The 14,861-nt window shown below is 48.1% G+C and overlaps 4 protein-coding genes across 4 annotated transcripts; 2 read left to right on the top strand and 2 right to left on the bottom strand.

Moving 5' to 3' along the window:
- Nucleotides 1-208: 208 nt before the first annotated feature.
- F5B22DRAFT_630394 (uncharacterized protein) lies at nt 209-1,649 on the bottom strand. Its single transcript, XM_047976549.1, has one exon. The coding sequence runs from the start codon at nt 1,323-1,325 to the stop codon at nt 258-260; it is 1,068 nt and encodes a 355-aa protein (XP_047825058.1). The 5' UTR covers nt 1,326-1,649; the 3' UTR covers nt 209-257.
- A 1,590-nt stretch (nt 1,650-3,239) lies between these two features.
- Nucleotides 3,240-5,194, top strand: F5B22DRAFT_630391 (26S proteasome subunit P45 family protein). Its single transcript, XM_047976548.1, has 2 exons — nt 3,240-3,847; nt 3,923-5,194. Exons 1-2 carry the CDS (start codon nt 3,613-3,615, stop codon nt 4,855-4,857), a joined length of 1,170 nt encoding a protein of 389 aa, XP_047825057.1. The 5' UTR covers nt 3,240-3,612; the 3' UTR covers nt 4,858-5,194.
- An 830-nt stretch (nt 5,195-6,024) lies between these two features.
- F5B22DRAFT_630390 (uncharacterized protein) lies at nt 6,025-7,604 on the top strand. The gene has a single exon (XM_047976547.1). It carries the CDS (start codon nt 6,708-6,710, stop codon nt 7,242-7,244), a length of 537 nt encoding a protein of 178 aa, XP_047825056.1. The 5' UTR covers nt 6,025-6,707; the 3' UTR covers nt 7,245-7,604.
- A 145-nt stretch (nt 7,605-7,749) lies between these two features.
- On the bottom strand, nt 7,750-11,076 carry F5B22DRAFT_563332 (uncharacterized protein). The gene is made up of 2 exons (XM_047973074.1): nt 8,904-11,076; nt 7,750-8,847 (listed from the first exon to the last, which is right to left on the bottom strand). Exons 1-2 carry the CDS (start codon nt 10,752-10,754, stop codon nt 7,846-7,848), a joined length of 2,853 nt encoding a protein of 950 aa, XP_047825055.1. The 5' UTR covers nt 10,755-11,076; the 3' UTR covers nt 7,750-7,845.
- Nucleotides 11,077-14,861: the final 3,785 nt, after the last annotated feature.

The raw sequence follows: 14,861 nt of genomic DNA, 5'->3' as shown, positions 1-14,861 counted from the left end.
TATTATTAAGCTATATTAAATAATACTCCTTATAAGCTACCTCTTATTAATACTTTAAAGGTAAAGTATTTATAAAAGGGGGTACTTTATTAGGGAACATTATAGCATTAAGGTAAAAGTTACCCTAAAAGGTAGGAATAGTATAAAAGTTAGCTATATAAAAGTATCTAAGCTCCCTCTTTATATTTAAGGAACTAGGAATTAATAATATTAAGCCCTTACCTATACCTTCAACCTATCTACTTCCTGCGTACTACCTACTGGTGATCTAGCCTCACTCCGGGACAAACCTCCATGACAGTATCAGAAGGACAGTCGCCTCCGTGCGTGGCACCCTTACAAGTTTCACACGTCTTGTTCTCACACTTGGGGCACTGGGCAACTCCGTTCTTGATCATGGGCGGTGGGATGAAGGTCGAGCAGGTTGCCTGATGACAGTATGTTCTATTGGGCGTGGCTAACTCGATGGACTTCTGCGTGAACTTGTCGATCATTTCATCAGACAAGAATAGCTGGCTCGTATCTATGGGAATATCTAGGCGACAACAACGTGGCGGGAATAGGCTGTCGTCCAATATGGAGCGGCAGAACAGGTGTTCAAGGCACTCGTGACAATAGTCGTGCTCGCAAGGTGCTCGAGCCAGGTCTGTGAGGCTCTTGTTCTCTCCACAGGCAATGCATGAGCCAAGTTGTGGGCAGTTTTGTCCGCGGGACGCCGCCCAGGCCGAGCTTTCGGGCTGCCCATCTGTCTCACTTGATGCCGTCCAGTAGTCGTATGAGTCGTATGAGTCGTTGTTCTCTGTCTCATGAATCCCATCGATGTACTTGGATGTAAGCTTTTCCCATGCCTCTAGCTCAGTCTCTGAAGGTCTGGTGTTTGTAGGTACCTCAGCCTGTCCCTGCGGTCGTCGTCCTGCAGACTGAGCTACAGCAACCTCTCGGTCACGTCGTGCCACATTCTCTTGCAACTCTGATTCCAGCAGAATATTGGTGTCTTTCTGCACGGCATCCTGCACGCTCTTTGTCATTCTTCGGTCCGAGGCATATACAGTTGCACAGTTCAGCTCCTCAGCGAAGAGTTGCAAAGCGAGATCGGCATCTGAAAGGGTCCCTTCGATCTGCTTCCCTTTGGCACTTGATTGAACCACATCTAGGTCCGCGGATAGGAGGGAGAGAATGAGATTCAAGCTCTCGTCGTCTACAGACGACCAGGCGGGTTGTTCTTCGTTTGCCATGGTCTTGAAGCTTTCATGGAGCGTTAGTGTGCGATTGCTGTTGGTACAAAGATTTAGAAGAGGAGAAGCGAGGTAGAGACACACACACATAAGTTTTTGTCTAGGTACATAAGTGTGTAGTGGTTAGCGTTGAAAACCTCGACAGTGATCGCTTATCGTACACATTGTATTGTATCAACATTGGCAGGCGCGCTGCACTTTCTGGGGTACACATGTACCTGAGAAAATTCGGTGGACAAAGTACTGGGGTGTTGTCAAACAGCTTCTTCTAGGTTCCAAACCCATCGTTACATGGAAACCCCGTGTGGGCGCCAACACGTGTTGTCTAGGGGACTTCAGCGGCCCTTGTCTATCTTGTAAATACCACATTCTCTGTTTACAGTCAAGTTGTTTAGGCATGTACTTATCTGCTAGGTAAGTACTCAACACATGGACTATGTTTGACACAAGTACCCAGGTAAATAACGAACCATAGCAGACGTAAGTAAGAGGCTCAAGGTGTCTCGCACTTGGTTGGGCGCCTAGAGAACTATATACCAAGCTTTATAAGCCATAGTTGACTCTAGGTATGGAATCGATGGGGTTGGTTTACTAGCCCCTATATGTAGGCCTTCACGTGGTTCGTGCGGTTTATACAATCGTACATACAACGATCCTACATCCAAGCCTTCAAGAGATCCGCACTAGCACGAGATTATTTTGACAACTACCTACTTGATTAAGATATCTCAACGCGAACTACTTGCTCCTACAGCAATAGGGAGAATAGAACATCGCTTGTAAACGAGAATAGCTCCTAACATAGCCTTAGTAAGTATGCAAATGCCCACGACATCTGTTCACTTTCTTCGTGCCCGAGGCCGCTCTGAATGACGGACAGCAAACAAATATCTCTCCAAGTCTCCGACGTCGGCAGCAAAGACAATTCTCGGCGAGTAGAGTCGAGATGAAGAGATAGACGTCTACTCAGCCTCCCAGAGGCCGCGTCAAGATGTATCGCCATCCCCATTGCAAGCTGCTCCTATACGCATTATAACTATCGTTGGAGGAAGACCGTTGGTATTGTACGTTATATATGATCCAATGAAACTCTCGAGGGTGGTTTGTCAATACCTAGAGTATCTAGCTTATGTAAGCAGTGTCCGTTGTAGTTGGACCTCTCTGGGTTGGACGTTTAGTACTTATGTAGTGCATGTATGACGCTCAGTCTCGCATTCGATAAAGTAAGCATATTTCATATGACTTACCAACAAGGGGAAACTGTATCTCCGCTGTATCTAAACGATGTATCTTACATTTCAGCGTATTCGAGCTTGGAGAGGGCGATGACATCTCATTCCATGTTCTCCAGCACCAAATTTCATATTTCGCCGTCACAACGAGTGTAGACGGGCCAACTTGACAATAACCACAAGCTGGTAGATGGATGCGCCTGGGGCCAAAGAACAAAATAAATGACAGAAAGTTTTACCATGTATGTGGTAAGATGATGTTTTAAATTATGCCCAAAATGACGACATATTGTTTTCGACTCATCCATACTACCAGCCATCTTGCTCTAGGCACCTTCAAGCATACACGTACACCGAGATTCTTGGCTTACATCCCCTTTTCCATGTGCACTTATAGTTACATGCGGTATAGGTGTATACCACATGTTCTAAGATAGAAGATGCCGGTATGCAATGCAGTCTCGACGGTCCAGACTGGAAGCGAGGAAGGGAAGGGCTGGTCTCGTCTACCTACACGTGTAGCCGTAAACGCCAAGGGATCCTAGACATCAACTTATGCGCTCATGCAAAGCACATACAAATACTGGCGGTTGATAGAACCGAGGCAGGGAATGTAGACAGATGTAGGTCGGCGGGCGAACTGACGCTGGCTGGCAGTCGGAATTTAGAATAACCGGATCTCCGGGACGCGTTGCTGCGATCTCTGCCTGCAGCGTCTGTGGACGCAGGGGTCAAGTCAAGTACCGATGTACCTCTAAGTACCTATCCTGTCAATGAGTGCAATAAGAACAGCTATTGGCTCACAATGTACCCAGAGATACCTCCTCTACCCTGGCTGGCATTGCCGTCATCCCAAGGCTGACTGGCCGCCATTGCCTAAAGGGATGTACCTCCCAACGTACCGAGCCTCATCAGCACTACCTAACCGCTACAGACCTCCAGACCAGAGCTTGTCAATTGCGACACCACACCACTCTCCCGCTTCCACTTCCATCATCACCACGACCTACTTCGCCTCGAGATCACACTTGCCGGTCCATCGTATTCCAATCTCTCGATATTCTCCCAGTATCCTCGTCCTCGATCACTGAAGCTATCAGACCGCCCGGTGACAGCCTCTAGAGTGGGAGGGAGCACCAGCAATCATGGCGCTCGACAACTATTACCACAACAAGATCGAGGCTATGAAGCTCGAGATCATCAAAGGACAAGCCGTCTTACGCCGCCTTGAAGCCCAGAGAAATGACTACAATTCGAGAGTACGATTATTGCGCGAGGAGCTAGGATTACTGCAACAGCCCGGTTCATACGTTGGCGAGGTGGTCAAGGTCATGGGCACGAAAAAGGTCCTGGTCAAGGTACATCCTGAAGGAAAATACGGTATGCACACATTCACCGGCGCATTTCAACCAAATGCATCATTATTTCGATCTCTTCTCTAACAATCCCATACAGTCGTTGATGTCGCCGACTCCGTGGACATAGCGAAGCTCACAGTAGGCAAGCGGGTGACGCTGCTGTCCGACTCTTACAAACTAGAGAAGATCCTACCATCCTCAGTCGATCCTCTCGTTTCCCTCATGATGGTCGAAAAGGTACCAGACAGTACATACGACATGATCGGTGGCTTGGATCAGCAAATCAAGGAAATCAAGGAAGTCATCGAACTAGGTCTCAAGCACCCCGAACTCTTTGAATCACTCGGTATCGCCCAACCCAAGGGTGTATTACTCTATGGCCCTCCCGGTACAGGGAAGACGCTACTAGCCCGAGCTGTCGCGCATCACACAGACTGCAAGTTCATCCGTGTCTCCGGTTCCGAACTTGTTCAAAAGTACATAGGTGAAGGTTCTCGCATGGTCCGTGAGCTATTCGTCATGGCCAGAGAACACGCACCCTCAATCATCTTCATGGACGAGATCGACTCTATCGGTTCATCGCGTGTGGAGGGATCCTCCGGTGGCGATTCAGAAGTGCAGCGGACAATGTTGGAGCTTCTCAACCAGCTCGACGGTTTCGAGCCCACCAAGAACATCAAGGTCATCATGGCCACAAATCGTCTCGATATTCTAGATCCAGCGCTCCTCCGACCCGGTCGTATCGACCGTAAGATCGAGTTCCCACCGCCGTCGGTCGAGGCCCGAGCCGATATTCTCCGCATCCACAGCAGAAAGATGAATCTCACCCGTGGTATCAACCTCACCAAGATTGCGGAGAAGATGAACGGATGCTCTGGTGCCGAGCTCAAGGGTGTCTGTACCGAGGCCGGCATGTACGCCCTGCGCGAGCGGAGAGTACACGTCACGCAAGAGGACTTCGAGCTCGCGACAGCCAAGATCCTCAACAAACACGACGACAAAGAGGTTTCGCTGCAGAAGTTCTGGAAATAAGCTATGGGGTCTTCCATCTCGCAACGTTACAAAAGGAGGCTAATGGGCGAACGGCATGGGAATGTCGATATTGCTCATGCTCAAACTCTCCCACCTACTAGTCTTGTACAATGTATCATGAACACAAGCGGTTTATTTAGACGTGGTAGAAATGCAACGAGCCAACGATTTTTTTCAGTGCTTTCTCTCTGCCTTGATTCGACGTGTTCCTGATAAACCAACCCTGCTACAAAAATTCTGAAATGAAATGAAATAGACCTTGATAAAGCTCGCTACACTGATAGGTACAGTACAGTCTTACCATGCATGCATGGTACTCTAAATCATATTTATTAAGCCATCGATCATAAACTTCGCCTTTGCAAAGGGTGATTAGAGAAGAGAGAGTCGTCGAGCAGGCAAGCAATCAAGTAAGCAAAAAAAAAAAAAAAAAAAAAAAAAAACTTAGAGTGTTTACGTACAGATGTACAGTAGTAGTAATCATCCCACTCTTCAACAAAAGCCATATAACACTACTTTAACGTTCCATTTCGTTTCACAACATTTCATTTATACATATCCATCCATGCATAATATATCGATCAATAGACAAGCAGGCAGTCAGGCAGTCAGGCAGGCAGATACGCAGGTTAATAGGTAGGTACCTAGCATCACTTGCTCTTATGCTCAGATTTAGGATTCTGTTATCTACCTATCTACCTTGCCGACTAACATCTGTCAGTCAGCCACCTTCTTACCTAGGTATATCAGCATATCACATCGCATCTCATCAATTCCATCACATCACATTATATCTATATATCTATATTATATAGATACCCTAAACACACCAGACATGTTCCAGTAACTAGGTAGGTATTTTTTTTTAAAAAAAAAGAATTATACGTATATTCATATAGTTAACATACTTAACGAATTGATTTTAACCCTCCTCTTCCATTCCTCTCCTCCTTCGCCCCACGGATTATATGCTATGCTGTGCTCATACTAGTATGGTTTAGTTTTAATATCAAGGTAGGTAGATAAACAAGTACATACTCATACCTAAATATATAGGTAAGGTAAGGAAGGTAAGATGAGTAGGGTAAACCCCCGTTTGATATTCGTTCCGGAAATTGTCTTTGCTTATCGGGTTGTTGGCTTGCTTCCTTGCCTAAGTATCTATCCATTTATTCAAGTCCCATCGGCTCAACATAAAGCTGTCGGTTCTACTATCACTTTGCTTTGCTTTTCTCACAAACGTATTTATATCCGTCTATCATCTATTCAATCTGACCATATATCCTCCTCTCGTCTAGGAACTCGTTCATCATTCCCTCCTTACTCCAATACCTTATTGTCAAAACCCATAACCCATCATCAAAGACCTAGCTTCATCAAGTTACTCATTTGTGACCTTGCTTGCTTGTTCATTCATCATAAAAATTCGTTCTCAGCTTCATTTGCGCCAGCATCGAATTTCCCGATTATATATATATATAACTATGTAAATTACTATTATCATCATGAGAGCCAGAGATCCACACCCGGCGGATTTAGAAAAAGGCATTGAGAACATAGGTTGGTATCTAGGTATGCACATAGGTAGTAAGATACCTACATAGAATACTTAGAGTAAGCAAGCTCCTCGGGGGGTTTTTTAGACGGTTGTAACAAGACAACACAACCAACCAACTCACTGGCGCGGCGGCTGAATGCAGTTAGACCCATCTTAGCAAAGCTTAAGTAAGTCACTCGCTAATCTACCTACAACTATGTAATCAACCTCACCTTCAAGAGAGACCTCGAGCGCTCACCGCCCGCTCCAAGCGTTCGTTCAAGTTTCACAAGATCCAGACGTCCGTCTCACAATGGCCCCTTCAGGCGCATCTTACAACATCGACTGGGTGTGGTCCTTCGATTCAAACGTCCACGTGGCCACGGACCAAGCGTGGTTCACACCAGGCTCATTCACACCCTTGACGTCCCGCATCACCAGTAACACACACGATAGCAGCGCTCCATACACAGTAGAAGGCACAGGCACAGTCGAGCTCGAGGTCCGCAGAGTAATCGGGGCCACGTCAAAGCGGGCCGTCGGCCCGAAGAATTCCAAAGTCGTCCTGCACGACGTTCTCTACGTGCCGAGCTTCATCTGCAACGTCATGGGCGATCCGGTGAGAGGGAGTGATTACGACGTTTCCATCGGCGCCGAGCGGTGGATCATGGACAAGAAGACCGGGCGGGGGATCGGCATACTGGACAAGAACCCCGCTGGCTTGGTCAAGGTCCTGTTGAAGGGCCAGGCGAAGGGGGAGACGGGGTTGAAAGGGGATCATGTGCCCCAGAGGATCAGTGTTACTTGGTCGGATGAGGAAAGGAAGAAGTGGCAGCAGGCCCCAACATGAGATGACCCGAAGCGGGCTGGAACAAACAGTTGTCTTGGAACGAGCTTATCCACGCGCACAACACACGAGTCTCAATATGAAAATATATAAATAGGTATATATATATAGTGTTCGTTCGTATCGCGTTGCATCGCGTCACGTTGTCCGTCTAATTAATATGCCCCCCAACCTAAAATAACAATAATAATAATAATAAAGAATAAACCGCTCGTTTTTCGTTGCTGAAAAGCGGGAGGGAGGGCTAACCCGTCTGAAATCACGTAAAAATAAAGATAAAAAGAACACCTTTCCTCCTCGTTTCCCCCGGCCCCCCCTTTGAAACGCCTGCGATGCCAGTTTCCCTTCTGCCTTGAATCCAAGTATGGGATGGATGGATGGATGCAAAGAGATAAATAGAGTAAGAAAACCATCTTTGACGCCTGTCCTGTCCTGTCCTTTTCTCAATTGTATGTATGTCTCTCATGACACAGAGAGGGAGCTGAGTCATCTTTGTCGATTTGCCACCGTCGACGGATCGAATCCTAGAGGCTGTCGGTTTTGTCCTCCGCGAAACCCACAGATTCGCTCTCAAAAAATCCAACACAAACCCAACAAGTTGGTATCACCTAGGGCCCTGAAGACTCCCACTCCTAATTCGACCCCGATTATTCGCACCACCAGCGTTCTTCTCCTGTAATCTCCAAACCCACTCCGTAATACTCTCATAGCAGAGAACATACTGTCGTAAACTTTGTACCATACTAAGTCTCTGTTTTCGGAAATCCTCGACGGTAGTCGCAATCAAGTCCAGATGGGTATCGCCAACCCAACCGGCATCGATACCTTTGAAATTCCCCGAATAATACTCATCGGGCCAGTTGCTATGCTTGGCCTTCTTCGGCGAGTATGTTCTGTCTTCCATGGACACATCTCCGTCCGTATCCCGCCGCGCTCTGTTAGCGAGGGAAGCAAGCCGTTGCCTCTTCAGCATGTCAATCACGCTATCAACGGTACAGAATGCTCCGGTGCGACCGCAGCCGGCCGAACAATGCACCAACAGGGGTCGGGCCTTTGCCTCCGATTCTGGTTCTTCGCACCAGCTCATCGTGGCCGGATGCTCTGCGTTGACCGAGGCAGTGACCGCTTTGGAATCCACAGGAAGCGCAGACCTTTGCATTACATTCGCCAATTCCACAAGCGCCAAGAGGTGAGAGGGTTGAGCAGGGGTACCGAAGTCCGGCCATGAGGGATAATGGAGATGGGTAATCTCGCGCATCGGTTCAAAGGGGTGGGCAGCGTGGGATAAAGCGAATTTTCGAATAATCACATAATGTGAGTCACTCTGAGCCTGGGCACCATTAGACGAAGGGTCGAGAGTTGTCGTTGTGTTAGCACGTCGGCGACCAAACTCAGCATTGCCTACAGAAGATGATGCAGGTGCAGGGTTTGATGAGTGCTTGTCAATATCAAGAGAAACCTTCTTCTCAGATAATGGCTTCAATTTGATCGGACCAAATTCCCTTCCTTGCCAATAAGGGTGGCATTTGAGCTGGCCACCCTCTTGCTCAGCTGTCAACATGACCACGACACGAACGTCTTGGTCCCATACCACAGACCAGAAATCCTAGGACATGACAGTCAGCGTGTTTCATGCAAAATCACTCACAATCATTGACAAACCTCAAACGTCGCAGGCAACGGGCCTTGCGCAGCGATATAACGCTTATGACTTCGAGAGGCTTGAATATGGCTGGCATTGATGTAGTCACAAGATCCTGCTCCGACATTTTCCAAGCGAACACGAGCATGCTCAAACGGGAGAATGTCCTTGTACCTGTTCTTACCCCCCTTTTCCACACCGCATAACTGTACTTTTCCAGGTTTCAAGCTCGAAGGAATCGCCGTGTTGAAAGCCGCGTACGCATCCCTCATGCGAGCTTGTTCATTACGTTCAATATTGAGAAAGCGTTCTGATACCTTCTTCCCATGATCGGCTTTCTGAGTAGCTTCTCGAAGCCATTCTGGTAACACGCTCGAGTCCAGGTTTGATGGAACCGAAATGTCCATTTGCCCAACACCGTCGGCCAAGTCCATGTTCTGTCGAATGTTACTGAAAAAAGGATTTGGATTATTAGCAGTCGCCGGAAGCGCCACACCGCCGATGACCGGAGCAAAGCTCGGCCGACCACCTTGGGTTGAAACAGTCGATGTTCCACCCCGTTCAGCTGCAGATTGGTAGTCGATGCAGGATGGAAAGGCAGCGGCGAATGCCTGGAAACCCCCCTTTAACAAGCACGAGCGACCTGTGAAACCCTCGTTCATGAATTTTTTGAACATGTTCATTGCGGCTGCGGCATCGCGTTTTTCACAAGATGCGTTATCGTAGATGATTAAGTATTTTGCCTCAGCCCAACCAGAAAATTTGGCCTGATCTTCTTCTGTTTGTAAGGTATTCTGGAGTTTATCGAGGTTGAAGGTAGCTCGTTTCAAAAGCGTCGTAGGGATACATAGATTGAGGGCACCACGAATACGGGACTTGGCATAAAGCGTTGCGACACGTACATCCAACAACAGCAAGTCGTTCTCTGGCGTGTCTTGCATCAGGCTCTTGAGTTCGCTAGGTAGTAACAGACCGGGTGCTGCGGGTTCAAAAGACGGCGGCTGTGTCTCAGATCGTGGTTTGACTCCGCCTTCCATCATTGCTTCAACTTTGTTATGGGGTAGCGAAAGCCTAGATTGCCGGTCGTCTCCTTTCGACAGGGTTCCTCTACGCATCGGCTCAAAAGGAGAACTAGCGGTCACAGGTGACTCGAATCGGGGCATATGTAAGGATGGCGCATGTAAAGAGATTTCGGAATTCCGTTTCGAGTCCGACGATACGTAGGCAGAATCGTGGAGGCTATCTCCATCGACATCTGCCTGGTTTCCCATCAGATCCCGGGACTTGGTATCCATGGGTTTTGATATCGAAGCGTCGGACACGGCATCGCTCTGGTTAGTGGGTCGGCGGAAAGCGGGCGGGCGGGATGAAGTAGGCGAGAAGTAGGAACCATTTAAGTTGAAACCATTCATTTTGTTGGCATCAATTTGACGTCTGAAGGCCTCGAATTCTGGATTAGCATCCAAAGGTACTTGTTTAGGTATGGCAGCACCGAACGGCTTGACAGACGAGCTATGAGGGCTCCAGTTGTTTTGCACGTTGGCATCAGCAGAGTCGCCAATGTCACCGTGTTTGTCTAGGCTCAGGCCGAAATAATTAGGGCTTGGTGTGCGGCCATCGGAAACCAGGTTGGGCGACACTTTTACGCTCGGAGGGTAAGGTTGGCCGACAGAATGAGGCATGCGAGGCGAGGCCGTAGGAGTCGAGGTGCGGTTTGAGCGGAATGACTGCATATTTGCCTGCATGTGGCGTGATGTGTGTCCTCCATGGTGAGAATGAGAGGTGACCAGTGTTGGTCTCCCCGAAGTCTTCATTGTGAAATGTTGTGAACCTGCCAAGCGGTCGTTACTTCTCGTCGCATCTGGCGCCATCGTAGCGTATGACGTCGTGCCTAACGTTTTCCGTGACGCAAAATCTCCTTGCGTCTCTTTCGCTCTCTCTAAGTTTCTCTATACTCGTCCGAGAAGTGTGGCTGTCACGTCGTATCGATGTCCAGGGTATATCCCATAAACTGCCACTAAATGAGCTTTAAAGATTCGACATGATGAAGGTGAGATCTGAATAGAAGAGAACGGGGTGTAGAAGTCTGGACAAGCAACAGCAGCAGTGGCAATAACAACAAGAACAACAAATGCCTTATGAGATTGGTCGATGTGGGCGTGGATCAATTTGTTAAGATAGGAATGTAGGCCTCAGGCCAGGCAGCTAGCTACCTAATTGCTGCTGAGTAGGGAAGGTTTCTTTTTTGGAAGCACCGCCGTTTCTACGCAACCTTTGATACAACCCGACTCGGCACGGCCTTTTTCTAGAATCCTCCTTCATGTACCGGGCTCAGTAGCAGTTTAGGAACGGTAGAACCAGAAGCACGAGGCACGAGTAGCGGGAGCGGGAGCGGGAACGGCAACGGCAACGGCGGCCAGGCGCAAGAAAGCACAACAACTATAAGTAAGACTATAACTTCAAGTTGGGCAGAAGAAGCTAATAAAGGACAAGAGCACAGCTCTTTCTCCCAGTCGATGTCCTTTCACACTTGGAAGAATGGGGCAAGCAGTGGGAAGAGGGGAAGCAATGATAGTCGCCGGTCCTATGCTTTCAGAGGACACAGCTCGACAGGATCCAGGGGGGGTCGGTGTAGTTTTGTGTGTGTGTCGAGGGTGCTGCGAGTTGGAGGGTGGAATGTTTCCAGACCACGACGATCATGCCCCACGACGACTGTGTGAGCTTAGCGCCGCGTCGGAGTAGTAGCGGTAGCGGTAGTCTGTCTCTCTGCTCTGCGGTAGTGTCTCGTGCACTACTCTAAGTACTATGTAAGTATGTAGGTACCGGGCAGCGCACAACGGATCAGAGGGCAGGCAGAGGAGGTTAGCCGTGGACGAGTTTTCTTCGTAAAGCCGATAGCGCCATCGTCGTGTACACGTTATTATTATTGTAGGCCGTACTGGGGTTTTACTTGTTAGGGCAAGATGGGAAGTGGGAAGCTTGGGACGATCAGAGGCGATGGGGGAAATTGGGGGTCTCGCGCGAGACACTGGAGGGTCTCTGGAGGGTCTGGAGAGGGTCCGGAGAGGGTCTGGGAGGATGGGCCAAGACTCCAAAAGTCCAAAAGAGCATCTGGACCCTATCCAGAAGCCCCAGAGGGGTTGGTCGTGTGTGGTCGTGTGTGGCAATGATCAGCAGTCTGATGACGCTATACCGTGAAAAGATGCAAACGATGTGAGCAATCCTTACGGCTTGCTGGATACTGATAAGTATACCTAGTAAGTAAGTACAGCAGGTAGGCAGTTACTTAGTTGTTTGTATCAGCCGGGAAAATCTTGCCATTGAGTGAATCATGCTCTTGATTCTGCATGTAGCCATTTCTTTTATTGACTGTCGAGATTGTGTTCTGGATAAGTACTAGCGACCATGGCTCCCTTTTTCATGTGAAGAGAAAAAAAAAACGCTATATAAAGAATAACGACGTCAGGATTCCCAGAAAAAAATAAAGGTCAATTCTGGCGGTGCACAGTAGATGTACTATGCTAGTTCAGATCTGTAAGCAGAGATTATAGTGCATAAGTATTACCTACATACCGCCTCAAGTAGGATACCTAGGCTCTGGATGACGAAATAGCGGATGTTGGCGACTGATAGTGACATTGTACAATGGACACTGTAGTACCCTAGACTTGCACTTACAATTGTGCGTATTTCCAGTTTGTTTTTGGCTATATTCGGCAACCCTCTTCGGAAACAGGTACTACACGCCAAGTATTGTGTGCAAACACAGACTTACCCTCCAGTTATCTCGTGGAATCTGGTAATTGTAGGTAGGTAGCATGTTACAGAGTCTGCACAGAGCACGTGCAGCACGAGCCTCCCTCTATGTCGGTAGGTATGATGGCTCGGCTGGGTTTGTCTGAAGCCAAATCCATATCCAAAACCAAATACAATTTTCACGTAGTGTGCATCTCGATGCTGATCTGTGCTATTAATGGCAAGTCGGATGTCGATTCCTACAGTAAGTACATGTTCTGTACTTAAGTATGTATCCAGTATCTGCCAGTAGCATACCTCTGAGACTGTCTCTGGACTGCCCTTCAAGTTGGAGGCCGGAGGCAGATAATTGTTTGTGCGCATGCAAGTAAAGTGAAGAGTCTGTATATAGAGCCTCAATATGCCGGCCAATGGCTTCTTCTTCTCCTGTATCCGAGACTAGCCATCGATCTTCTACCTTAGTCGAGATTGAGGTTATTGCTCTGCTACATTTCTGATCTACATTCGCCGTCCTCGGGCAAGCAAGGCAAGACCACTGCATCTGACCGCGTCACCAGCTCAGAGGATACCGGTAGTAGAGAAACCTGCAATGATGGAATAGACACCTGCAAGTTTTGTAGTTTCTTTCTCTTTCTTTTGTTTTCTCAGTTGACGAAGATGTTGTAGCAGCGTTGCGGCGCTCAAGGTTGGGATGAATGTCCTCAGCAGAATGCGGAGGAAGGTAAGTCTCCTTACTGTAGGTATACAGTACTTGCCACCGGATCGCACTTGACTTGTTCCAGACAGTACCGTCCTAGTGGCGCAACAGTGTCTACGTCATAGGCCCCACCGCTCTGGTCCCCTCCGCTCCTGCCAGCTGCCCTTGCCGAACCTGATTCGGCAGGTCCCCTATTAGGGCTAGCGCGGCGTGCTAATCCACTAGCAGTGCTACCTAGGTAGGTACCTAGTGCACTGATGCCAGCGTGTTCTGGGCATCGTGTCTCCTCTCGTCTCCGCCCCTCGTATGATAGTTGCATGTTTCGGTTTTTGCTCGAGTCTGGTCGAGTCTGTCTAGCAGAAACCAGCACAGACCAACGGTCTCCAATGGTCTCCAAGCTTACCTATCGCTTTCTTGCTCGGCATTCTACTTACTTGCATATAGCGTTGTCAGAGCTTTCTTCTAGAACAGAGTACGGTACATGGGGAGACATGCCATGCTGATGCTCGCTAAGAGATCTACTTAAGTAAGTAAGGCGAGCACTTAATGTGGTAGGTTCTTGATCCATTGCGTTCTCCGTCGTTTTCTTTTCCGGTCTGGTATGCTTGGCAGATCTTGCATTTCGTGATTTCAGGGCAGATTCAGGGCTAGTGTGCTGGAGCTGATGTCTGTTTCTGTACACAATAGGTTATGCTAGGATCTGGGTTATGCCTTGAATCGGAAACCTGACATGGGAAAATTACCTGGCATTTAGAAACAAGCACATTTCGTCCTGTGATTTAAGAATGCTAAATTAGAGATATCCATTGCAGAGCCCGTTGCTTTCTGCCGTCTTGTCACGGTCATCAAGACATGACCAAACATGAGACGGAATGGTCTAGGCCGTCAAGGGACAGTACGTAGTAGATGGAACATGCTCAAAGCCATCTATTTCCAATATTCTGTCATTTTCTGCCAAAACTACCGATAGACTAGACGGGTACGACATCACTATACCCTACGTTATCTTACTTTATACTATGCGTGCAGCGTATGTAAGCTGATATCTCCTACTCTCCTTTTGAGGTGTACAAATATGAGGGCGAGATTCTCATCACCTCTACTCAGAGGTAGTGTTGCTACCTACCTCTTTCATAGCCTAGGTGTTCCAATCTGACATAAACCTACCCACCTCTCGCCTCCCTTCATGTAAAGGACCGAGGAGAAGACCTACCCACCGCTACATATTCTCGGTACTTCGGTACTCGTATTACACACATTACACTACATACATGCAGCCCTTTAGGGTCTGTGGTCTGTTCTCATGCTGCTTGAATCGCGTGCTGGTCGCATCATCTTGACGTCATTCTCACGATTTTGTATTAACACGATACCTACCCTTCTTTTTATCCTCATTCTCGGTCACTTGCGCCCCATCACCCCTCTCCAAAATGGTAGAAAGTCGGTTTTCTTCACGCCAACTAGCTATATAATTCTAAATTACACAACATCTAGTACCTGCCTACGTACTGAGGAGGTAACCCTG

The sequence above is a fragment of the Xylaria bambusicola genome (genome assembly GCF_022495145.1).
Source record: "Xylaria bambusicola strain CBS 139988 unplaced genomic scaffold F5B22scaffold_88, whole genome shotgun sequence".
NCBI lineage: Eukaryota > Fungi > Ascomycota > Sordariomycetes > Xylariales > Xylariaceae > Xylaria > Xylaria bambusicola.
Note: the sequence above shows the minus strand (reverse complement) of the source record. Positions and strands in the feature narration are given on the sequence as shown.

What these genes read in the sequence shown, in the direction of transcription:
- F5B22DRAFT_563332 (XM_047973074.1), bottom strand. Translation starts at nt 10,754, where the DNA reads ATGGCGCCAGATGCGACGAGAAGTAACGACCGCTTGGCAGGTTCACAA. An exon ending in CGTTGCCTGCGACGTTTGAG is followed by an intron (nt 8,848 to 8,903) that starts GTTTGTCAATGA and finishes GTCATGTCCTAG; the next exon opens with GATTTCTGGTCTGTGGTATG.
- F5B22DRAFT_630390 (XM_047976547.1), top strand. Translation starts at nt 6,708, where the DNA reads ATGGCCCCTTCAGGCGCATCTTACAACATCGACTGGGTGTGGTCCTTC.
- F5B22DRAFT_630394 (XM_047976549.1), bottom strand. Translation starts at nt 1,325, where the DNA reads ATGTGTGTGTGTCTCTACCTCGCTTCTCCTCTTCTAAATCTTTGTACC.
- F5B22DRAFT_630391 (XM_047976548.1), top strand. Translation starts at nt 3,613, where the DNA reads ATGGCGCTCGACAACTATTACCACAACAAGATCGAGGCTATGAAGCTC. An exon ending in ACATCCTGAAGGAAAATACG is followed by an intron (nt 3,848 to 3,922) that starts GTATGCACACAT and finishes AATCCCATACAG; the next exon opens with TCGTTGATGTCGCCGACTCC.